The sequence below is a fragment of the Vombatus ursinus genome, unplaced genomic scaffold (genome assembly GCF_900497805.2).
Source record: "Vombatus ursinus unplaced genomic scaffold, bare-nosed wombat genome assembly UNPS02005264.1, whole genome shotgun sequence".
Lineage (NCBI taxonomy): Eukaryota > Metazoa > Chordata > Mammalia > Diprotodontia > Vombatidae > Vombatus > Vombatus ursinus.
Window position 1 is genome coordinate 390,213 of NW_020945042.1, and position 26,562 is coordinate 416,774.

The window sequence follows — 26,562 nt, forward strand, 5'->3', positions numbered from 1 at the left end:
CCCGCCGGCCTCGGGGCTCCGGCTCGCTCCTCCCGGCGCCCCGCGCCCGCGCCCCCCGGTCCCCGGGGCCTCGCTCCCCGCCCCCCGCGGTATGTCGTGATCCCGAGCGGCGGCGGCGGCGGGTTTCATGGGGCTCCTCAGGATTATGATGCCGCCCAAGTTGCAGCTGCTGGCGGTGGTGGCCTTCGCCGTGGCGATGCTCTTTCTGGAGAACCAGATCCAGAAGCTGGAGGAGTCCCGCTCCAAGCTAGGTGAGGGGAGGGGGCTCCCCTGGGGCTGTCACTCGGGGGCGGGGGGGGGAGGCGGGTGCCCCGGGCTGGAGGAGACTTGGGGGTGGCGGAGGGCGGACACGCGTGGGACCGGGGCTTTCCCGGCTCAGGCTCGGAGCGCACGGCGGCCGGCCGGCGAAATTGACCCGAGTCAGTTTCCCTGCGGGCTGTGAGCTGCCGAAGGTGCCCAGGTGAGGGGGACGGTTGTGGGCAGAGGGAGCCCGAAGCGCTGCGGATCCGGGGGATTTGAGATGCATGCGGCTTTCGAGCGGGATGGGGGCCGTGGCCAACTTGGACACATGTAGCGCTTTCTGCTGGATTTTTGAAGGGAAAAGAAGGTTATGCCCCCCGAGTGACTTACTCAATTGAATCGAGTTGCTTGAGAATGCAAGCGTGTGTTGGTGTTGGGAGGTGATTAAGAAGTTGAGAGAAATGAGGATAGATACTGTTATTAAGCCCTTACTAGGAGCCAGGCGCTGCACTCAACTCTGGGAGTACAAATACAAGCAAAAAGAAAGACATCCCCTTACCCTCATGGAGCTTACATTCTGATGGGGGAAGACAGTCCATAAAATGGATGAAAGGGGGCCTGAGGTACGTGTAAAAGGCGAGAGAATCAGGAGCAGAATTGGGTTTGAAGTGAACGTAGAAAGTTTTAGTGGACTGTGATGAAAGAACAGAAAAATGTTGGGGAGATATTCTGGAGAAACTCAAGATAGCCTTGTTGTTGAATTTTCAGTAATATTTTGGTTTGTAAATTTGCATTTCAAAAAATCATGGAGACATTGATTAGGTAGATAAAAACACATGAAGCTATTTTAGCCTTGTGCTAACTACTTTAATGCGTGCTCCTTCCCCTTCAAAAAAAAAAGGGATTGGGAAACTGTACATTACTTGGGATAAAGAACAAAAAGGAAGCTGTTAAAAAAATGAAGATTCATGTTTAGGAATTCATAGGGACAGGACTTGTGATTTCATTGGTACAGGAAACTTTTGGATGTGGAAAATCCCTCGGCCATTGGAAGTCAGGACCTTCTCTGCAGCTTGGGGTCTTAGAGAACTGCCTAGAACACTGAGAGTGACTGGATGTGCTAAAAGTGGGGTTTGAATGCAAGGTCTTCCTGGTTCTAGGCTTGCTTTGTGTCCACCATGCCAACCTGCCTGTTAGGTCTGTTCATTGTTAATAGTACGTTGAATGTTAGATTAGAATGAAGAACTTTCTCATTTGAATTTAGTCATTTGCAAATAATAGGCCTTTAGTATTTGACCTGAATTAAGCTGACTCCGCTTTTGAAGTACATTTTGTAGAAAGCTACAGAAAGTTTTAAAGATCATTTTAATAAGCAGCGTTAAATACTAGTGTGTATGAGTGATAGGAGGTGTACTTAGAAACTAGAAAAAGAGCTGAAACACATTTCTCTCTTTCTCTGCCTTACTGTACATGAATGCAGAAGGACATTGACATCATTTAATTTGATTTCATCTGGATGTAGGTCTAAATGACTATAAGAGAAAATACCTTCAATGTTTTGGTTTAAATCAGTTTAATCACCACCTCGGTTCAAAACCTCTATGTAATCCTCAACTCCTCACCCTTTTTTTTGTCTCAAATATGCAATACTCAGTTGCCACAACCTGGCTTTTCTACCTCCACATCTCACACCCATTTTCTCTCCCCCCACATACAACTACTCCCCAGTGTAAACCTTCATCCCTCCGGCCTGGCCTCTTGATTGGTCTCCTTGTCTCAAGTTTCTGCCCCCTCTAATCCATCCTCCACTTAGTTGCCCAGGTGACCTATGTCATTCTCCTCCTTAATGAACCCCAGCAGTTGCAATTCCCTGTTACCCGTGGGTCAGATATAAACTCCTTTGACATTTCAAGTCCTTCACAACCTGGTCCCACCAACCTTTGCATCGGTGTTACTCTTCATACCCACTTTGGTTCAGCCAAACTGATCTAGAGAAGTAAAGAGGGAGTGTATTCCAAGAATGAGGAACAGCAAAGACAGATAGGAGATAAAATGTTGCAGGTGAGGTGAGTAATTTTGCTTCTTTGTTATCTATTAGCATGTCCCCATCTGCTTCAGTCAGTGGACCTTTCCCTTCTTTTTCTTGCTCAGAACGTGCTAAATCGTTTCCTTCAAGACTTAGCTGAAAACTGGGGCAGCTAGGTGGTGCAGTGGATAGGATAGAGCTCCAGCCTTAGAGTCAAATGTGGCCTCAAATACTTGACACTTACTAGCCGCGTGACCCTGTGCAAGTTACTTAACCGTGATTGCCTCACCAAAAAGCAATAAAGAAAAAAAAAAGACTTAGCTAAAACTATTGTCCCTCCCATCTTTCAGGCACTAATGCCTAGATCCCCAAATTACCTTCTCTTTTGTACATACCCCTGTTTGTGCATCTTCTTTACCGCCCATAGATTGAAAACTTCTTGAGGGCAGCCACTGTTTCAGTTTTATCTTTCTATCCCTACAACAGTGGCAATAGAAGTTACTTAATAAATGCTTGTTGATTGAATATCATTTTATCTTTATAGTTTATAGTTTTAGTGTAAAACTATATAGTTTTATTTTTATAGTTTATAGGAGGCAACTTGGCTTAGTGAAGAGTGTTGGGTTTCGAAGCATAATGGATTTGAGTTCTAATCCTATGTCAGATGCTATCTGTGACTCTCCTGGCTAGTCAGCCTCTTTCAGCCACAGCTACCTCATCTGTGTAATTGGGATAATAACAACATCTACTTCAAGATTATTTTGAGGATCAAAAGAGATATATGTTTTACAGATCTTAAAAGAGCTTCACAAATGTAATCTATTACTATTATTACATTAATTTGCCTCATTCAGCTTTAATGAACAAAAAGTATTTGCACGGTTTACTTATGCATAATTAAGATGAGATCCTTAGTATGCCACATGCAAACACTGCAAACCTGAAGCCCTCCAGAGTGTTAATAAAACACAGTAGAAGAAGTTACTCAACTTTTAATTTACCTTTCTTGCCTTAAGAAGGTAAGGTCTTTAATAACACTTGAGTTGAGTGTAGTTTCCAGAGTGGTTTCAAAGGTGGAAAAGACTAACTATAGTGGATTCCTGACTGCCAAACTGTGACTTACTGTTTATCTGTAAAGTGGGTATGTTTGTTTTCCTTGGGTGTATGATACCGTCTTGTTGTTCAAGAAGTATGATGAAGCCACCATCATCTATGTGGAGATTTTTTTTTTTAGAAAGAAAGGATATTCATCAGCCCCACCATGAGTAGTAGCCAGAGATAATGAATACTCCTCAGAAGTGCTCCAGTAGTAGACATGAGAGCCTTCAAGGATAAACTGAAGGATGTAATAATTTCAGTGTGCCATGGACATAGCTCAGGAAGTACATTACATTTCAGCTTGTGTTTTGCTTGAAATCTTCAAATGTCTTAAGCTCTATTAAATTATCATCCTTGAAGGAATCTGCAAATGTGGAACCTTGGGCCTTTTTTGAGCTGATATTAGTTAATAGGCCTATTAATAGACCTATTAAAATTTTGTTTTCTACAAGTTTTTTTTTAAATTGTGTGGTGCCAGTAGTTAATGTGCCTCTGTTTTAATAAGCATTAGACATTGCACTAGGAAAATCCAGCTCCTGGCATGAAAGGTTTGATGTAATGTAATATAAGCTGAAAGAATTCTATTAGCGAAGTATCTGCCTTTTTTTATATATGTGTAATGGACATGATTCAATTCCATGTCGAGAGCACTAAAACGTACGACTTCTCCAGACTAGAGAGCAGGAGTTCATGTTTTTCTCCAAATGCAAAAATCACCTCCCTCCTGACATAAGAAAAAACTCCATTGGAGAAAGGCTTCCTTCTAAGAAACTTTTCCCTTTTGATAAGAAGGGACATGGTGTGCTAGTCTCTGAATATTGTTTGATTTCAGATTATGTTTCAATTGCTGAGCCTAGCACAACAGTGTCAGGTGTCAAAATCGATCATCTCCACAGTTCCATTTTGGAAATTAATATGTTTGTGCTGTATAATCAGTAGTTAGTTTTTTCGAACAAAATAATACTTGGGAGAATTAAAGATTTGAAGGAAGCAGTTTGTTTTCTTTTGATTCCTATAACTCTAGAACTGTTAAGGGACTTATGAAAATGGTGGTGTTACCTTGAGCCAGGAGCCTTACAATGGGACCTCATAATGGATGAATTACTGGATTTTCAGCAAGCTTCTGCTAGGACTTTCCTCCTTATCAAGAACTCACCTCACCTAGTTCTTAGCCGCTACCTCACAAGACATCCCATTTCACGTCTGGGTACTCAGATCATTAGGAAGCGCTTCATTTTGAAACCTGATTTTTGCTCCTGCTCGTTGGTTCTGGTTCATCCTTTGGCAACCGAGTAGACAAGACTTACTCTTCCACTACATGTACCCTCAGATATTTGAAGGCCACTGGTATAACTGCTCTGTGTCTTTGCTCTTCCGTTGTAAACACTCCTTGATATTTTAACTGTTCACCCTTTGGCATGGTTTTTGGACCTCCCTTAGATTTGGATCCTCCTGGCTTTCATCCTCTAGACATATTTTGGTGTGTCAGTATCGCAGAATTTGGTGCCCAGCATTGAACATAGTGCTACAAATGTGTAGGTGTATATATAGTCTGACCTGGAAAGGTTAGAGTGAGACTTTTGCTCTTTAGCTCTGAATACTATTCTGTTCATGGAGTCTAGAATTATATTAATGTTTTTAGCAACTTGGTTATATTGTTTATCTCAAATAATTACTCCAGGTATCTGCAGTTCTTCTGTACTTTGAAAGTACTCTGTAAGACACTAAGCCCAAGGATTTACTTTTGGCCCCATTAACTAGTATCTGTTACTTAGGGTTTATCTTTCCATTTTATCAAAATCTTTTTGAATCCTCATTTTTGTCATCTAAGTACTAAAGCCTTTCCAGCTTTATTTCCCTCTCAAATTTGGTGAGCATGCTCTCTGTGTTTTCATCGAAGTAATGGACAAAACTGTTGAATAGAAAAGGGCAGAGGCTAGAACTTTAGACGAGATAGGGCCCTCCCACCAGCCTGGCAGGCCATTGATCACCAGCCTTGTCTTACTTGCTTCGATCCAACTTGGAATCTATGAAATTGAACTGGTAGCTCTTTTGTGCTTCACCATGATCATGTCCATATGTTAAGAAAGATAGCCAGAATCCTTGCTGAAATCCAAATAACCTGATGTTAAATGCCTCTGATCGCATTTGGAGAGGAATTGAGGTTAGTTTGGCATGACTTTTTTTTTTTTTAAACCCATATTGTCATTTTGCTATTACCTCTTTTTCTAAGTGCTTAAAAACCATGTTTTGTAATTATTTACAGAATCTTTTCAGAGAGCATTGTTAGGTTCATCAGTCCATAGCTTTCCCTCATCTGACTTTCTGCTCTTGAAAATGGAAACTTTTGTCCATTTCCAGCTTCCTGGGACCAATGCTGTTCATCCTGGTTCCTTAAAGCAAAGGTGTCAGACACGCGCCAGTGAACCAGATTAAAGTGTAGTTGGGAAATACTTAATAAAATAAAAATACAATAGAACATAATGTTAATATGTGGTTTTCTAAGATTGTGGTCCTTCCCTGGAATCCTTTATGTACTAGTGGCCCTGTTTCTATTTGAGATTGACTCATGGCCTTAAAGATTATAGTTAGTCAGTTCTATTGAAAAGACTTTTTATAACCAGTCCTCCCTCCTAACCCCCCCCCCCAACTTGTCCCTCATCGAAATGCCTGACACATAATGAGCACTTAATATAATCATTTGTTAAATGTGACATGTACCACGTTTTCTTTTTAGATACAAAGAGAGGACAAAAAACTCCCTGCCCTAAGGAGCTTATATGGAGGGGACAGCATAGAAAGAGAAATAACTAGATATGCTCATTTTTTCTAGCTCCACTCCTACCTCTGGAACTTCATCGTCTTCTCTCTAGCAACCTTCACACCCTAGAGAAGCCTCTGCCCCCATGGCATCTTCCTTTGATTGGTGACTTCCTGCTCCAAACCACCATTTCTATAAGTTTCTAGGCCTTTCATACTTACTCTTCTCCCATGACTCCAGACTTTTCCACCGTTTCCCAGCCCCCAGTTCCAGTTATGTGTTGTTTTTCCCCAACTAGATTGTATATTTCTTGAGGGTAAGGACTCTCTCTCTTTCTCTCTTGTGTCTGTATTTCTAGTACTTAGTACATTGCCTAGTAATTGATACATAGTACTTGATAAATGCTTCATCTATCTACATGGAGGATATATATGGAGGGAATGGAAGCTCATTCAAGAGGGAAGGCACTAGCAGTAACAGGGGAGGTTGGGAAAGGCCCACCACAGAAGATGGAACTGGTCTTGAAGGAAGCCAGACGACTTAGAAGGAAGAAGTGAGGAGGGAGAGGCATGGTGGATACCCAAAGCAAAGAACTGGGAAATGGAGTGTCCTTTGTGAGGATCAGTTAATAAGCCCATGGAATATCTGAATTGTAGAGTGTGTGAATCAGTGCAAAATGTAAAAAGGCTAGAAAGGTAGGAGAGAGTCTGTTTATGAAGAGCCTTAAATGCCAACGGGGACTTCATACTTGATCCTGGAGGGCCACGGTATAGGTAGCCATCAGTGCTTCTTTGCTGAATGGGGGGCTGATATGATCAGACCTTTTCTTTGGGAAAATCTCTGGGAGCTGAATGGAGGATGGAAAAGGGAGGGGGAGAATCTTGAGACAGAGTGTGTACCATTAGAAGGCTATTGTTGCTGTTCGTCCTTTGTTTTTGAAGAGGACCATTGATATCATCAGTGGTTTCTTGACTCATTTGTGAATTGGATTTAAGTGTGGCAGAGCTGTACAAAGTCATCAGCCCTACTCTCTCTTCAAGAGTCATTGAAATCCAGTGGCAAGATAAAAGTCAGGATGACTGGTGATGGCTCAGGATGCAGTGGATGACCTTGGTGTCTTTGATATCTGACCAAGCTCTAAGCACTTTATAATGCCTGCTTCAGCTACCTTCATGGTGGTTGGAACAAAGTGTTCACCTGCCCATTCTGCTGGGTAAAGTCTTCACATGCTTGGGGTAGACACCTCCCTAACTTTAAGACCCCTCAGTTACCCTCAACTTGGTTTAGCCATCTACTGAGACAGTTTTACTGGGGTGTGACTACTCCTAATACTACATCTTCTTGAAGCCACCGGTGAGAGTTGAGTACCAAGTAGACACCAAAGGTGGATAAACAACCCTGAAAAGGGCTTGGCAAGTCCTTATGCCAGAAGTGCTGGTCTTCCTTGAACACCCCATACATCCCAAGATTCTAGGCAAGAGGTGATGATGGCCTTGTATTAAGGTGGTTATTTGGTGAGCCAAGAGAATGGGATGTGTTAGGGAGATATCGTGAAGGTCGAAATGAGATTGGACAACATATGAGTGCTAGTGAAGAGTTGAGGATGCACCTAGGTTGCAAGCCTTGGTGACTGGGAAGATTATGGTGTCCTGGGACAGTAATAAGGAAGCTGGGAAGAGGGAGAGCTTGGAGGGAAAGATGAGTTCTGTTTTGGACATGTTGAGTTTGAAAGATCTAGAGAATATCCAATTCAAGCTGTTTGAGAGACAGTTGGTAATGTGAAACCTGGAGGTCTAAAGAGAGGTTTGGGCTAGATGAATATGGATCTGAAAATCATTTGCATAGAGATAATAAATAAACCAATGGGAATTGATGAGATTACCACATAAGATAGTGTGGAAGGAAAAGAGGGAAAAAGAGGTCAGAGCCTTTGGAGACATCCGTGATTTGTGGGCATGACATGGATGAAGATACAGCAAAGAAGACTTAGGAGGAGTGGTCAGACAGGTAGGAGGAGAAAGATCAGGAGAGGATACTGTCATGAAAACCTGGAGGGGGGAAAGTATCTGTGAAGACGTGGTGATCAACAGTGTCTGAGTGCTGAGAAGTCAAGAAGGTTGAGGATTGAGAAAAGACTATTAGACTAATTCATTTGCCTAGTTTGTGCCCAACACCAGGGGCAAAAAGAAAAATGTATACAAAATAAATAAAAAAATTTGGGGGATGTGAGTGATAATAATAATAAAAATGATACCTTAGTTAATAATAAAAATGCCTTTTTACGTAGCTCTTTAAGGTTTGCAAGAGCTTCACGTATGCTGTTTCATTTGGAGCCTGGAGCCTCGGATTCCTAGAAGCCAAAGTGAAGTATTCCAGGCTGAGGAGTAGGAGTGGCGGGGGGGGGGGGGGGGGGGAGAAGAGAGAGAGAGAGACTGACAGACAGACCGACAGAGACAGAAAGACACAGACAAAGAGACAGAGAGAGTGTGTGAATTTGTGTGTGGGTGTTTGGAGGAGATTGAGGAGGGGATGGATAGCTTTTGTTAAGACACTGAAGTAGTAGGTCTCTTTGATTGGAATGTAGATTATGTGAGGGGAAAGTAAAGTGGAAGGAGGGAGAGAAAAAGGGAGGAAGGAAGAAAGGAAACAAACAAGCATTTGTTAAGTGCCTACTGTTAGGAAGAGGGCTAGGGTTTTTTGGAGGGGAGGGAGTTTGAAATTCATATGAGGCTTAAAAGTGGAGATGTCTAGCAGGGTACTTTGGTAATGCAAGTCTGGAACTCAGGAGGAAGAGTGAGGAATGTATATGTAAGGGCATCTAGATGATGCAGTGAATAAAGCATCCAGCCTGGAGTAGGGAAGTCCTGAGTTGAAATCCAGCCTCAGACACTTGCTAGTGTGTGACCCTGGACAAGTCACTTAACCCTGTTTGCCTTGGTTTCCTGATCTGTAAAATAAACTGGAGAAGGAAATGGCAATCCACTCTAGTATCTTTGCCAAGAAAATCCCAGATAGGGTCATGAAGAGTTGGACATGACTGAACAACTACCACGACAACATGTGACTTGTGAGTTATCTGCCAAGATATGGCAGTTGAACCAGCCCATGGTCAATGATGAGGTCATGGGGAGTACAGAGTGAGAACATGAAAAGTCTCAGGACTGAACTTGTAGACTGATGAGAGAACCAGGAGGAGGCCTTTCCATGAAAACCCAAGGAGGAAAGACTGACTAGGTGGAAGAGATGGTCAGCCATGTAAAATGTTGTAGGGAGGCCAAGGAAGGCTGGTAGCCGACAGCTGGGCATTAGATTTGGCAAAAGAGATCCTTGGTAACCTTGTAGACAGTCATTTCACTTGAGTGGTGCAGTAGGAAGGCGGATTGCAAGGGTTTGAGAAAAAGGGAGGATGGTGTGCTTCAGGATCACATCTGAGAGTTCTTTCAAATCCTTGGAATGACTCCCCTGCCTGGTTTGGAGACAGCTCATACTGAGCAAGTACACGCTCTTGTTTCTTCATCTGCCCTCTTCCCTTCCCTCTGAGCCTTGTTTGTTCTGCCCCTTTGAAGAGTACTTGCCTTGATAGAGAGTGTGAGCAAGGAAGGAGGCGAATAATTTCTCTTCCTTGTCATCTGCTATTATCACCCCATCTGCTTCAATCGATGGACCTTTCCCTGCTTTGTTTTTCTTGCTCAGAACATGCGTAAAAAGGTTTTTTTCTTAAATCATCCTAACTATTTTTGAAAGCTTTTCTTTTGAGCTGTAACCTTCTTGACACAATTCTTCGAGGTTTGTGCTGTGACCTAGGTGTGTCTTGCTCAACTCTTCACTCACTCTCACCCATACATCCAGTCTCCTGTTGGGGAGTCCTGCTGATTTTGTATCATTCTCATATCTCTCACATAAACCCTCTTCTTTCCTCTGCCACTGCCACCACCCCAGGGCAGACCCTCCTCGCCCCCTGCCCAGACTATTTCAAGAGCCTTCTGGTCATGCTGTCTGCCTCGTCTCTCCGCTCTAGTTTGTTCCCCACTCAGCCGTCAAATTAATCTTCCCAGGAGTACAGATCTGAGCATGTCATCCCCCATGCCCCCAACTTGAGTGACACCTTATCACCTTCAGCAACGAATGTGAAAATCCTGGTTGGCATTGAAAGCCCTTTACGACTTGGCCGCCTCCTACCTTTCCAGTGCTCTTACACCTTCCTCTCCACCCCCCTCCTTTCTGCCCCTCTATGAAATCTGAGATCCAGCAACACTGGTCTCCTTGCAATAGCATTGATACTCCATCTCCATGCTATGGACATTTTCTCTCGCTGTCTTCCTGCCTGGAATCTTCTCCTTCTTCATTTTGTCTTCTGGCTTCTTTCCAAATCCCAGCTCATGGTCCTTCCTACAGGGAGCCTTTGCTGGTCCCCCTTCATGTTAGCGCCTTACTCTATTGATCATCTCCGACTTATCCTGTCTGTATCTTGTTTCTATCAAGTTGCCAGCATGTTTTCTCACCCATTAGATCGTGAGCTCCTTGACACCCGCCTTTTGTATCCCCAGTGCACAGTGCCTGGCTCATAGTAGGCACTTAATAAATGCTTATTGACTGATAGACTTTTTTGTTATGTTTTCCTTGATTATATACTTTCATCCCTTGTAATTCTTTAAAAATCAGAGAGAGCTTTCTGTATAGTTAGATTGCACAGACTTTTCTATTTTTTAGTTTGCCTTTATTAATTAATGAATATTTTTTAGTTTTCAGCATTCACTTCTACAAGATTTTGAGTTCCAAATTTTCTCCCCATCTCTCCTCTCCCCCACCCCATGATGGCATGCATTCTGATTACCCCTTCTCCCAATTTGCCCTCCCTTCTGTCACCTCCCCCCCTTCTCTTATCCCCTTCCCCTTCTATTTTCCTCTAGGGCAGGATAGATTTCTATACTCTATTGCCTGTATATCTTATTTCCCAGTTGCGTATAAAAACAATTTTTAACATGTGTTTTTAAAAAAATTGAGACTTTTCTATTTTGTTAGAATATACACTTAGTTTATCTAATGAGAAATGGAATGCCTTGACAGGAAGTCACAGTGAATAACTATTTAAGTTGAACTCTGACTCATAATAAAGCAACTCAAAATTTTTTATAAAAAAATTTTTTTTTTCCTCCAGTAATGTAAGCAAGCCTACTGCTAATGTGTACTTCTGGAAAAGTACAATGAAATCTGCTTAGACCACCTACCTGCCTGAATTTTTTAGCAGCAATTTTACTTCCTAAGGAAGCACATTTAAATACATTTAAATCTTTGGTATTTGGTGACCAGCATCTTGACAAGGGATGTTTTATATTGTACGTTACGTTATAAGGTATGTTTTTTGAAAGGGCAGGCTTAGAGAATGGATGATGGCAGCAGTTTTGCTCATTAGATTCTTCACTAACCTGGGAACGCTTGGAGGGTCTCATTGCTGGCAGCGTAGCCTGTAGAGTTGGGGTCTTAGCTTTTCTGTAGTGGCAGCTTCTAATTATCTATAGGAGAGCACTGCTTTTTTCCCCCTATGGTCAACAGTGGGACCCAAAGCATCTTGGGAGACCCATAAAACGACCGCAAGAGAACAATTCAATTGAATCTTTTTGGATCCATGATAGTAGACCTTGGGATACATGTTTTTGTGCTGTCTGAAGCTGTCTAAAAATGAACCATGTTAGAGTATTAGCTGTTGAGGGACGGGAGCATTGCAGGGACTCTGAATTGCTGGTGGGGAGTCCCTGAGTGGGTTAGTCCTTGCTAGTGACTCAAAGACCCTGCTAGTGCCAGTAGATGTAAGAGCCCTAAGACATGTAAAAGTCAGCTGTGGGTTAATTGGGCCCAATCCCAGGATGCCTTCACAGTCACTGCCTTGGACCCCAAGATAGCTCCTAGACACTAAGAAGAATGTAAATTATAATGCATCTCTTTTTAACGCCCCCTGCTAGAAAGGCCACTTTCCTAATAGGACCGCCGATAGTCTTTCTTAATGATGGTTCAGAATGTTCTTATTCTCTGCCAGTAGCAGTGGTAATCCATACTGGAGGGAACTAGCTGTTCATGAATGTGCCATATTAGTATGAAGGACCCAAGAGAGAAACTTGATTCATGGGTAATGATTGAGAATGTCTTTGAGGATATTGTTGGGAAAGGGATCTTTATTTTTATTTATAAGCTATCCTTAACTCACTGTTTTTGTGCAGTTCTAATCTTTTCCCCCTTTAAAAAGACTGCTTTCAAATATGGTGGTTTTCTGTTACTATTTATTTCTGGCAGTAAAATAGGGCTTTGAAACTAGATTTCTGTTTATTCAGACTTATATTTGAAAGATTCAGATTCTAGGAGTGAAACATCAGCTTTACTTGTTTACCATGCTTAATAGAGGTTCCAGGTTTTCAGTAATTCAATTTATGTAAATGCTACAATCTAATCCCAGGATTATCCTTACATTTTACAGATACATGATGAAAACACACTACTTAATAGTGTCTATTTGTAAGTAGGGAATATGATTTAAATCTTTTCCACTGGAAAATATGAAAATATTTACTATGGTTCCTCTACCTTGCTATTCTGGGAAATCTGTTTTCAGCTCTAAAATATATTTAATATTACTCTGAGAATATTAGGAAGCTTTAGTTTCACATGTTTGGCTTTTTAAAAATAGAAATAATATAGAAATGAGTTTTTATATTTGACACAATTATGTCTATTGTACATTAAAAGTATATACTTAGAGACAATTGCAACTGCGGTTTTTTGTTTTTTTTTTGTTCCATTAGCTTTTGTTTTTGGAGTTTTTGGAATAATAACACAAAAGTCCCAATTTCGTATAGGATATTGCTTTGCTGAAGTGTTCTGTTAGCCAAGAGAGTTGACTTGATGATTTCTTGGACTAGAAGTGAATTATGTGACATGAATGTGGAATTTTTTCACATAGACTTCCCCTTTGATTTTGGGGATATTTTCTGTTTCTGGATTAGGATTTCTACCTGTTTTCTGCTACATTTCTACCTGATATCTGCACTGAAAGTGATTTTAGACTCTGCACTTTCCTGACTCAAGAATGTTCTTTTCATTATTTTGATAAGAACTGACCTGTTGACTTCTTATCACATTCCCTATGGAAGTTCTTCCAAATTTTCAATTTTCTCCTAAAACCTCTAGTTCTAACCTCCTTCTCATTTCTCTCAGTAAATGATTTTTTTCTCTTACTTTATAACTTTTTTATTTTTCCCTTTTCTAGTCCTTTGAAATTCTCAAGATCCTTACCCTCTAAGGTAGGAGTCCTTTCTCCTTATCTTCCATCCCATACTCTTCTGCTGTCTTGCCCACCAAAACAACATTATCATCATCATCATCATCATCATCGTCATCAACACTTTTCTCTAACTGCAGTCTTCCTCCTTCCCCCTCCCTCCCTCCAGTGTCTCATCAATCTCTATTTCTCTTTCCCTCTGCCTACAAATATGTTCAAGTTTTCCCTATTCTCAAATGAACGGACAGAAACAAAAACAAACCTTCTCTGGAGCCTTCTCTGATTTCATCTTCTCTATATTCCCTTTTACTGCCAAACTTCTAGAAATAATTTTTTTTTTTTTTTGGTGAGGCAATTGGGGTTAAGTGATTTGCCCAAGGTCACATAGCTAGTATGTGTCAAGTGTTTGGTCTGAGGCCGGATTTGAATTCAGGTCCTCCTGACTTTAGGGCTGGTGCTCTATCCACTGCGCCACCTAGCTGCCCTTAGAAAGAATATTTTAAATTTGCCACCTACATATCCTCATCCTCTGTAATTTGGCTTCCCTCCCTCCAGTGATGCTGAACTCTCCTTCTCAATGGTCATCGTTGACTTTCCCACTTCCAGACTGTCTTCTCAGTGGTCATCTGCCTTGATGTTGCTGCAGCATTTGGTGCTGTTAGCCCTGCTTGATATTGTCTGCTTCCTGGGTGTATGTGACTCTCCTGGCCCTTCTCCTGCCTCTCTGGCTAGTCCTTCTTTTCCATTCTTCTTTGACCTCTTGCTAAGTGTGAGTACTTCCCAAGGCTCTGTCTTGGGTCACATTCCCTTTTCTCTTTATACTCTGTCCTCTAGGAATCTCAAGTATTAGTCTATGAGCCTGTGTTTCAGCTGTGATTTGTCAGTACCATCTCTCATAAGAAGTTGGGGTCACAGAATAAATAGGTCGCTGGAGTGCATCTAATAAGAACTAATATAGCACAAAAATTGGTTGCAGAGGTTTTTGAGATAGCAGCGACTTGGAAACAAAGTAGATGCCCATCGAATGGGAGAATGGCTAAACACATTGTGGAACGTAGCTGTAAAGGAATATTACTATGCTACGTAAGAAAGGATGAGTGTAGTGAATATAGAGAAGCCTAGAAGGATCTGTATGAACTGATGAAGAGCAAAGTAAGCAGAACCAAGAAAACAGTATACACAATGACCACAGCAGTGTGAATGGAAAGAACACTCTCCCCCTCCCCAAATCAGAAGTGAATGTTGCGACATTATAAAGAAATGAGTGTGGCTGGGAAAAGAGATGAGAAGACGCTTCTCATCCCAATTCCTTGCAGAGATGGGAAGTCCATGCACATCGCACATGTTTTTAGACCTTTTCAGTGTATTGATCATTTAAGTTGATTGCTCCCCTTTTTCTTATGTCTTTATAAATACTTGCTATATGGAATAGCTGTCTTGGAGGGGGAGGGGAATAGATACTGCTGGAAACTATAGTGATGTAAAAACAAAAGACATCAGTAAAAACTTATATTTTAAAATTATGCATCTGAGAAGCCTTAATGTCTACCAACATGACATTGTAGTCATAGAAGAAAGAATGTATAACTCAGGCCCACTTCTCAGAGGCCATACAAAGATATTAAACCTTTTCCTTGTTATTCATAGAGGCATCATTCCATCTTCACTCTTCCTCTACTATCTCTTTGTCCCTCCTTCAAAATCTGGATCCCTGAAGACCCTTGCTACAATCCCTCCTTGCTACACAGATATAATAATAAGCCCTAAAATCACCGTGAGGGCAGTTATGTGTTGCAGTAGATAAGAGCTCATGGTCTAGAGTCAGGAAGACCTGCGTTCAAGTCAGTCCTCAGACACTCAGACCCTGGGGCAAGTCATTTAACCCTGTTTGCCTCATTTTCCTCATCTGTAAAATGAGCCAGAGAAGGGAATGGCAAACTCCTCTAGTATCTTTGCCAAGAAAACCATGGCATCATGAACAGTCAGACATGACTGAAACAACTGAACAACCACAACAACAAAAAAGGTCACTGGCACGTTTGCTAGCCCGTCTGCATTTCAATTTGCCTGTATCTCTTAGGAGTATTATTTCTTTCTTCATTCACTCTGCTCTCTTCTCCAAACAGTCTCGGTTCTGGTCAACTTGTCAAATCCAGTAAATGTTCATTAAGCATCTACAGTCATTGTTAGGTGCTGAGGATACAAGGACAAAAGGAAAACATAGTTCCTGGCCTCACGGAAATAATATTGGGAGGCCAGAGATTATAAAAAGATAAGGGTGTGTGTGAAAATTTGTGTGTCGAGAGGGTGCAGGTGTTAACAGTCAAACTTCTGGTAGGAGATGGCACGTAAGGCTGAGCCTTCAGAGAAGATGGGAGGGGGAGGGGGGCAGCTAGGTGGCGCAGTGGACAGAGCACCGGCCCTGGAGTCAGGAGGACCTGAGTTCAAATCCCGCCTCAGACACAAAACACTCGCTAGCTGTGTGACCCTGGGCAAGTCACTTAACCCCAGTTGCCTCACACAAAATAAAATAAAAATATAGGGAGGGAATGGAAGAGCGGTGGTAAGGAAGGAATGTGTTCCAAGCGTGGGTTACACCTTATGCAGTGGTGGTGAGAGATGGATGGAGAGTTTGAAGAATGTCAGATGGGCCGGTTCATTGCATAAAGGGGAACAAGGTGCATTAAGCCTGGAAAGGTGTTTAGTCCTTAGGATGTTGCAACATTCTCTAACCAGCAAGAGTTTGGAAATAAATAGAAAACAAAACAAAACAGTATACATCTTTCCTTATGCCACTAAATAGATTATCAGACCTTGCATCCTTGGAACTGAGCTGGTTCTCATCCCTGCCTCGTGAACCAAACATTTCTTGATCCCTCTAGCTACTAGTATCTTTCTCCCAAAATTACCTTGTATTTATTCTGTAGATATTATTACAGATACATGTCTCCCCTGATGGAATGTAAATGTCTTCAGGCCAGAGACAGTTTTGTTTCTGTTTTTGTCTGCATGGTGTCTGGCACGTAAGCACTTAATAAAAGCTTGTTGATTGACTGATTTGCCAGTTTTGCTCAGAGGCCACTGTAACATGAATATGTTACTTCATTATTACCTATTTAAAAATGACTCTCAAATTAGAGTGTCTCAGTGAAAAAAGTTAGGCTTAGAGGAAGGACTGAATTCAGTCCTAATTCATTGTTGCTATCTGTGTGATTTTGGGCAAGACATTTTACCTCTCTGCCTCAGTTTCCTCACCTGTAAAATGAGGGGGCTTAATTAGATGATCGCTGTAGCCCCTTCTAGCTATAAATCCGTGATCCTATGTCCTCTACTCTGTGTTTCTGTTCCATCGATTGGGATGGGTCAATGATACTTGAAACTCAGCATACCGAAAACTGAATTTATAACTTGATGAAGTCTTCTTCCTTGTCTGATTTCCCTCTTTCATTGGGTGGCACCATCGTTAACTCATTGATGATGACGTCTTGAAAACTGGTAGTCATCTTTCACTGTTCTCTTGAGCCCACATCTGTGACTTGTTAAGTCCGGTGGATTTGTATGTTATCATCCACTCCTAAAACACTGTTGTTGCCTCTTCTCTTCTTCCTGTCCTTTCTTGATGGCCTTGATCAGGTACCTTCTCTTCTTTGAAGCCTTCTCTGATTGCTCCAGCTGCCTGGCCTAGCTGGAAAAAGTCTACCGCGCCGCTCAGATTTTCTGATGAAGTACCTCTCCTAGGTACTTATTCATATTTTAATGTGGGCAGAGTAGCTGCTTGTGCATGTGTTTCATTTCAGCTTCCCTGCTCCTGCCACAAACCTGAATCGTACCCTTCTGGAAGCCAACGACTGTGCTGTTTTTCACTTTTGTATACCAAGTGCACATGCAGCACATGCATGTAGTAGGCACTTAATGGATACTTGAATTTATGTTAATTAATCTCAATAATTATTTTCTATTTCACACATATTTTATTCTGTATATTATTTCACATATATATTTTACTGTTACTTGGTTTATTGTATCTATTTCCTGTTAATAAATTGGCAGGCAAGTAGATGATTCCAATAGCTTATTAACAAGTAAGTTCACAACAAAGTGTACTCAGAAAGTGAAACCTTGGTGGAGATCCAGCACCTCGAGGGATGTGAGGGAGCGTCTGCCTAATGATTTGTGCCCTGAGCTTTTCTACAGAGGCCAAAACTTAAACTGTTCTCACTGGAATCCCTGCATGTGTGTATTTGCTCTGGGAGAGCCAGTATTAACAGTAGTGTCGCCGTTACTACTTACAAGTACTAAGTACCTGAAGCCGATATCGTCCCCATCTTGTCCAGTCGATTTAGTCATTCATTCCACAGATACTAAGGCTGTCTTGAGAGTTTTCATTCTCAAGGAGAAAGTCCTATGGCAAAAAGTTTTGGAGAAGGACTTGAGTTGAATAAGGAGGTGAAGGAAATTGTGAAGGTGATTTGGAGGGCTTTGGACCTGTGATGAAGGACCGAGCTTGAATTTGGGGAGAAAAAATTGGGGAGAATTTGAGAAATTGAAATCGAGGGAGAAACAACTCTAGCTGAAGGAGGGTGAAGGTTCAATCCAAGGCAGAAAAAGAAATGAGGGAAAAGATTCTGATGAGGATATGGTTGTTGGTAACTACTAAGAATGGGTGAGTAAAACAAATTGGTAAAGCAAAATTAAAGGCTAGTATGAAAAGAGAAAAGAAGTTGGATGTGAAGAGGTATTAAAAGTGAATAAAGGTGTTTAGGGGATTGGAGGATGAGAGGTAAATATCCATAAGCAATTTGAAATTCAAGGATGAGAACCTCAAGGTATATGTAGAGCAAGAACATTGTGTAATTATAGTCAATCCTCAACTTTTGTGGGGATAACGTTCCTCGAAACTAGTGTGGAAAGTCAAAAACACAAATGTTCTTACATCAGATCTATGGGAAATAGGGGGTTAGGTTCCCACAATCACCAAAAACTAATCTTTCTCTAGAGATTGCTGAAAGTACACTTTTCTGTGTACAGTTTTTTTTGTTTTGTTTTGTTTTTTTTGGTGAGGCAATCAGGGTTAAATGACTTGCCCAGGGTTGCATTTGAACTCAGGTCCTCCAGACTCCAAGGTCGGAGCTCTATCCACTTCGCCACCTAGCTGCTGCTGCATACAGTTCTTTATAACAAAATGTTAATTCTGATATGGTGCACTTTTCCCAACACAGTAACCCTGAAATAACCCACATAATACAGGGGAGAGGAGAGGCGTGGCTGGGAGGGGCAGGGGCAGTGATGTCAGAAGGATCCTTAAGTAAAAAAGGGGAGCCTGCCATCTCTGATCTTCCTTTTGTATTGTTCCTCATGAAAAGCACCTGCCTCAGCTTGAGTCCTGGGCCCTGATCTGAGCTTGGAACTCAGAATGCCTACCTGGGGCAGCTCGGGCAGGCCTTGCTCTTCGTGCTGCGTTGGAGTGGCACCAGCCCAGACGCTTGGCAGCCCGGTGGGCGTGGACAGCAGGGAAGGCGGGACTCTGGCTCAGCTCTTAGAGGGTCTGGAGAGGGCGGGGCTGACTATCTCATTTACCCACAAAATTAGCTGCTTTTCAGATTCTTTCAATTCTTTATCCTGTACTTGACAGGGTACTGCAAGCACTTTCTGGAGCTGATTTGCACTTTTACGAATACATTCCTTCTTTTTGCAGATACAAGCTTGTATCCTTCAAGCCTCTCATTTTTCTTCTCTACTGTGCAGAGCCCCAGTGTACAGGATTGCCAACTTAAAAGTGAAAATGAGGTTACTAATAAAGTCACTCAAATGCTTGAAATCTCAAAAAGCTTATGTGTTGAGTATTGACTGTTGTCAACAGGCAGTCACAATGTCCCGGGACTTATTAAACCAGGTTTATTACAAGAGAAATGAACATGCATGTGGAATCCAAAGGGTTCCCAGTCTTTACAGAAGTTAACATTTTTATGATATCTGGACAAAGAGAGGAGGAGATACCAGGAAGGGGCGTGACATGGAAGGGGGAACATTGCTGCAAAGTGGGGGAAAAAAGACAATACTGTTCCCCGTGGGGAGGAGCAAGATGATGGCAAAAGCCTCTTTCTTTTCCCTTGAGAACTGCTTAGAGTCTAGGGGTGGGTTACCTATGGCCTTTCAGGTTCTTGGGTGTGGCCTTTTGACTGAGTCCAAGTTTTTGCAGAACATATCCTTTTATTAAGGGGATTTGTTCTGTGATGTTTGGATTCAGCCAAAGGGTCGCACTTGAGGACCTGGAGGGCCACATGGCCTGGAGGCTGCAGGTTCTCCACGAGGTGAACCCCTGGCTTAGACTTTGAAGACAGGAAGGTCTCCTTATCTGTAAAGGACCCCAGCTGCACAAGCATTACCCCAGCGTGGCACAGACTGGCCTGCACCTGTCTCGCGTGCCAAGGACCCATAGGGAGTTCAGCTTGGGTACAACAAACATGTTATGTCAGCTCAGGGGGAGCTTCATCCTAGACAAGTTCAGGACCTCCTGCACGTTCTGGGTCCAGTGTTTCTGGAAAATACGGCAACTCAAAAAGACAAGTTCAGGGGTCCCCTTAACAGCCCTTAACACCGTGTTTGCATTGAGTGGTAGAATTTGCGTTGTCAGACAGGCGACTGCTATGTAAGCCCCAAGAGCCGACTGTCTCCTTCCCAGAAGAGAAGGCGAAGGGGCTTGAGGAAGGCCTCTTCACGATGTAGGTTGTCAGAGACAATGAAACGTTCCTAAAATAATGGAATTGGGGCTACAGAGGGGAGGGGAGAAAAGAGAAAGCTGGGGAAAGACTGAGGGAAAATCTGAGCTGTTTCTGGAGCCTGGAGAGTGGTAGGGTGATACACGGAGGTGGGAGGAAGAGGTGAGCGTGGCAGAAAGTGTTTGGCTTAGGTCGCAGGAGGGAGGAACAAAACTTTTGTCATTGGAGTATACTACAGAGCATTTGGACAGAAAGGAAATAGGAATTTAGCACAGAGACATAACTTAGCAGTGATGGGGTACTTCAGTTACCCAGTTATTTGTTGTAGTGCCCTCTGTCTCTCTCTAAAATAAAGCAGCTGATAACTTCTTGACTTATCTTAACTATAGTGTTTTAAATTAATTTTTTTTTCAGTATTTATTTTTAACCCCTACCCAGAACCCTCTGACTTCTTCCCCCAGAGGTCCATCCCTTTTAACAAATAATAAAAAAAGAGAAGGACAATACTGTTTGGCAAAACTAATCCGTACCTCAGCCATGTCCAACATTATATGCAGTGTTCTACCCCTTAGTGCCCCATCTCTTTAAGAAGAGAAGGATGTCCATCCTAATGTCAGTCAACAAACATTTAAGAGCCTACTTTGTGCCAGACACTGTGCTAAGCACTGGGGATACAAAGAAAGGCAAAAAATAGTCCCTGCCCTGGAGGAGCTCACAGTCTTACAGAAGAGACTGCATGTAAACACTAGGTACAAAAAGCTAGATACAGCATAAGTAGGAAACAATTAACCGAGGGAAGGCAGTGGAATTAAGGATGATTGGGAACAACTTTCTGTAGAAAGTGGGTTTTAGTTGGGACTCGAAGGAAGCCAGGTGGAGTTTGTGAAAAGGGAGAGCGTTCCAGGCCTGGAGGATAACCAATAAAAATGCCCAGAGTCAAGAGTGATGGGGTGTTTTGTTTGAGGAATAGCAAGGAAACCAGTGTTGCTGGATCTGCAGGTACTTGGTGAGGAGTCAGGTTTCAGAACATTGGAGAGGTGGGGGCAGGAGGCTAGGCTATAAAGGCCTTTGAACAAAACATAGGATTTTATTTTTGATTCTACGGTGATTGGGAGCCCTTGGAGTTTATTGAGTAAGGGTGTGTGACATGCTTTAGAAAAATTACTTGGACAGATGAGTGGAGGATGCACTGGAATGGGCAGAGCCTTGAGGCAGAGAGGCCAACCTGCAGACTATTGCATTAGTTCAGGTGTGAGGAGATAAGGGCCTGCATCAGGCTGGTGGCTCTATCAGAAGAGAGAAGGTGGGTATTGGAGAGATGGCACAAAGTGAAATCAACAGGCCTTGGATTGGATATGAGAGAGTGGGAGACAGTGAGGAGTCAGGACTGGAAAGAAAGATAGTGGTGCCCTCAACAGTAGTAGGGAAGTTTGGAAGTGGGGGGATTTGTGGGGGGAATGTTTGAACATGTAGATATTTCAGATGTCCGTAGGACATCAGCTTGAGATGTCTGAAAGGCAGTTGGAGATGTGAGATTAGAAGTCAGCAGAGGTTAGGGCTGGATAAGTAGATTTTTTTTTTGGTGGCCTAGTTTGGTCATAATTTCATAGCCTTTAATTTCAGTTTATTGTTATTCTTTTCATTTTGGTTGTTAGTGTGAGTATTATTTTCTTTGTCCTGTTTCATTTTATTGGTTCATACATGTCTTCTCATACTTTTCTGTTTTTCATATTCATCATTTCTTCCAGTAATACTCCATTACCTTCATATGCCAGAAATGGTTTAGCTCCTTCCAGATTAACATATCTCTACTTTGTTTCTAGTTCCTTTCTACTGCAGAAAAATGCTGTTATAAATTTTTGGGTGTACTTGGCATCTCTCCCTTCAGTGATGCCCTCTTTAGGGTATGTGCCTCAGTTGTGGGATTTCTGGGTCAAAGGCTTTGGACTTTATGATTGCTTTCTTGGCATATTCCAAATTGCTTTCCAGAGTGACTGGAGCAGTTGTGCCTTAGTGTGATGATTTTTCTGCAGCCTCTTCCAGCATTGACCATGCCCATATTTTGTGAACTTTGCTAATTTTGGGGGTATGAGATAAAACCTCAGAGTAGTTTTGATATACATGTCTCTTCTCAGTGATTTGGAATATCAGTTTATATAGTTGTAAATACTTTGCAACTCTTTTGAGAACTGTCCATATTCTTTAACTACTTAATGATAATTTTTTTCTTCAAGAGGTAGATGAATCAACAAGGGGAAATTCTTTTGTGGATCCATTTCTCTCTCAATGAGAGGAACTGCTTTCTGGGAGTGGAAATGATGGAACCTTAGAGGAATCTGACTGCTGTGCTTTAGAATTTGTAGCAGAAGAGGGATACTCCAGGCCCAATCTGACATGCACCTTACATTTTTGGAGAACAGATTTCAAGGGTTCAGAGGAAGGATGGTCTACAGGACCCTGCACACTAAAATTCTGCAGGGGCGGAAAGTCCAGAAGGGATGGGAAGCTCTGGAATGAAATTCTGAAAACACAAATGGAAACAGTTCTGATAAAGAGAAAAAAAAAGGCATTGTCTGAAGAGATTGGTGTGGATGCACAGAGAACTCAGTAGTTAACCTAGACTATATAAAGTTTTATATAGAAGATGAAAGGCAAGAAAGGTGAATACACAAGAGTGAGAAGCAGTTTAAGATGATGGCAGGGGTGGGAAGGCTCAGAATGAGCTTAGGTTGGTTAAGATGGGTTGGTTTTTATTTATACTGGGTACAAGTGAGTATTGCAGAAGGGCCAGGACCACTCATAGGGTTAGTAGTCATTAACAGAGGACAGAGTTGGCTCACCTCGCATTTTGCTGCTTTTTTTCTCAGCCCTGAAAAATGTGCTTTGGGTTTGAAAAGGACACAACAAACTGTCTAACAGGGACTTAATATCCAATAGACATAAGATTGCCAGAGAGTCTCTAGCACTTAGTGAATGCAGGTCACCTGGCCCACACGAACCTGCCTTGGGTAGGGAATGAAAGAACCAGCAATGTGATTGCTGAGCAGTGGTCAGTGATTGATCAGCCACGCATTCTGTGCCTGCTGTGTGACTGGCACTGTGAGTGTGCAAAGGCGAAAGACAAAAGTGAGGTCTCCATCCTCAAGGAGATTACTTTAAAAAAAAAAAAATCAGCATTTGATCGTTCAGATCTCATGGCAAAGGCCAGATGTCTTGATTTTTAAAAATGGGAACAGAATAGAACCTACAAAGTGTAAATCAGTGAGTTCAAATTTGATTGCTGGTGAGGTTCCAGATTATGTTATTAAAGGGAAGCTTCGTGAACATCTTAAAAAAGCAAGGCGTGATCACAGAGAACCAGCATGACTTCATGAAGAACAGATCATGTTAAACTAACCTAATTTCCTTTTTTGATGGGATTACTGAACTGGGAGAATCCTATGGGTAGGGTTTACATAGATTTTAGCCATGCCTTTAATGAAGTATGTTAGGCTCTTCTTGTGGCAAAGGTGGAGAGATAGAGGATAGATTATTGCACAATTCAGTGGATTTCCCGCTGGGTTGAATGACTGCACTGGAAGGAGTCATGAATATTTCCATGGCTGCTTAGAAGGACTTCTCTGGAGAACGCCAGGCATCTCTGCTTGGCTCTCAGAAGTGGAATGTGTTTATCAGGGTCTTGAATAAAAGGGCTAGATGCGATGCTTGTCAGATCTTTTTACATGAGCCCCAACTGGGAAAGATAAATACACTGGATGATAGGATCCAAAAAAGATGAACAGATTTGAAGGTTAAGCTTAAACTGACAGAGTTTAGTATGGGAAAAAGTAAAGCCTTATACTGGGGTTAAAAAAAAGTCAACTTCACAAGTACAAGGTAGGAGGGGAATGGTTAGGTAAATTTTCTGAAGAGGATCTCAGATCAGTGAATCCCAAGCTTGATATGAATCAGTAGTTTGTTATGTTAGCAAAAAGTCCTTTTGTGATCTTAGGCTGTATTAAGAAAGGTGTAACTTTTCAGGAAAAAGAAGGGTGCGATGGGTGGCATAGCTGCAAAGAATGCTGGGCTTGGAGTTAATAAGATCTGAGTTTAATTTCTGCCTGACTGTGTGACTCCAGGCAAGTAAGTCACTTAATCTCTCTCTCTACCTCAGTTTTCTTATTTGTATAATAGGGTATTATTAATAGCATCTACTTCAGAGGGATCAAATGAAGTAAGGTAAAAAGTGCTTTGCAGACTTTAAAGGGCTTTATAAAAATGCTAGTTGTTATTATTGCTGATCTTATCCTTATTTTTATTGTTGTTGTTGTTGTTATTGCAGTACTGTGCCCTGGTATGACCACATCTGGAATTCTGTATTTAATTCTGGTTGTCGTGTCTTAGGAAGGACATTGATTAAATGGAGAATATCCAAAGCGATGCAACCAGAGTTTGGAAGAAGCTTGAGTTCATGCTATTCAACCTTGGTTAAAAGAAGGTGGGGAGGGATAGGAATGTTTAGTTTGGAAAAGAGAAGGTGGGGAGGAGTCAGGAGGAGGGCTGCCCTGTGGGAGAGAGATTGGGTTTGTTCTATTTGAACTGAGATGGGCAGAGAAGGCTTACCTTCAGAAAACGCTTCCTAACAGTTAGAGAGGCCTACTGGCAATGGATGGAACACCATCTTGTTATCAGAATGATCCTGGGCAAGTCTCTTGGCTTCTCACTGCACCAGGTGACTGTCTCAGAAGTTGCCTGGCAGTTGCTGGTTAACATTGATAAAGTGTATTCCCTAGTACTGCCCTACATTGATGAAATCATAGGCCTGAACTTCCCTCTCATCTTTCTCCACCCCTCCAAAAAAAAAAAAAAAAAGGTGGAATGGGTTTCCTTGGGACATATAAGTTCTCCTTTGTTGAAGGTTTTTTAATTAAATGCCTTCAATCTTAGTGATTCTCTGGTGAGCTGTAGTAGAAATTCTTTTCTGGGTATGGCTTGGGATGGATAAAAATAGCTGACATTTCTATAGCACTTTTAGTTTGCAAAGCTTATTGTGTATCTGATTTGAGCTGTACAGCCCTGGGAGGTAGTTGCTATAATCCGTTTTAGAAATGAGGAAAACTTGAGGCTTAGAAAGGTGACTTGTCCATTGTCACTCAGCCAGTAAGTACCTGAGGGTGGGATTCGAACTGAAGTCCGGCTGTAAATTCGTTATTTGGATTTCACTACTTCATGTTGCTGAGGTCCCTTCCAATTCTGAAGCTCTGGGGTGTGTGTGGGTGTGGGTGTGTGTGTGTAGGGAGAGAGAGAGAGAGAGAGCCACTGAAGATTTATGGGGAGGGAAGGGACATGGTCCTACCTTTGTTTTAGGAATGTTAACTTAGCTGTGTGGCAGAAGGATTGGAAAGGGAAAGCAGGGAGACCAACTTAGAAGACTATTGCAGTAGTCTGGGTTGAGAGGTGGTCAGCATTTGAATTTCGGCAGGTGGTTGGGGTGAGTGGAGACAAAAGGGGGTGGATATGACAGATCTTTTCGTGAATGTGTATTTGGGTTTCAATCTAGATGCTCTGAGGACTTCTTTACTATCGTTAGTGGTTGTCTGAAGTGTATGCTGCTATTTGGGAGACAATTCTAGAAATATAGTGCCTGTCTTTTGAACATAGCTGGAAAAGGATAAGAAATACATAAAGCAATCAGAAAACGAATATGATGAAAAGTAGGGGATGACAGGTGGGTAGTGGGGTTATCCTTTAATATACATTGATAGAGAGAAGTTCTGACACTTGGGAGATGGGGAAGAATAAGAATGAAAAAAGATACGAGGTTTTATGTGCAAGCAGTCGATTTTTTTAAAAAAGGATCTTCCATCTACTGGCCCCTCCAGAGCATCTTGACATGAGAAGAAAGTTTCCCCAATTTAGAGAGGGTCTCAAAATGGCCTTCATAAGAGATTCTGACAAACAGTGCAATCACTCATACACAACTAGTGGATTTTTTTCCTGAATTTTCTTTTTTTCTTCTTATGAACTTGACAACCATCAATAAACATAACCACATATAAAAAAGAATAGAAATAGGAATGTATATGAAACCATGAATCTATTACAAGCAGCTTGTCATTAAGGATACAATTATCCCTTCTATATTGTGACTTTCGAAATCATTGCAGTTTCAATATATTGTCTGTTGGCATAAGAAATTAAATGGGAATTTGGGAGGAGTTTTGCAGAAGCCATGGACAACACACAAAGGCCAGCACACAACACAGAAAAGTATTTTTACTTAATATTGACCTGTGTATAGTCTCCTATGACCAAATACTTAACCCAAATTTTACAATAAGGTATTATAAACACCCTACGAAGGAAAAAGAAAAATTCAGACTTCTTCTCTGGTAAGAAAGGAGGGCTAAAAAATTTTACTTGGATTTTCCACATTGTGGAGGTGCTATGTTCCAGCCCCCATGTATTG

The 26,562-nt window shown here is 41.9% G+C and overlaps 1 protein-coding gene across 1 annotated transcript in view; it reads left to right on the forward strand.

Moving 5' to 3' along the window:
• Nucleotides 1-99: 99 nt before the first annotated feature.
• LOC114030767 (heparan sulfate 2-O-sulfotransferase 1) overlaps nt 100-26,562 on the forward strand; it is a 197,191-nt gene continuing 170,728 nt past the window's right edge. The window contains exon 1 of the mRNA XM_027845653.1: nt 100-251. Coding sequence (XP_027701454.1) covers nt 128-251 — 124 coding nt within the window. The 5' untranslated portion in view covers nt 100-127. The remainder of the gene's footprint in view (nt 252-26,562) is intronic.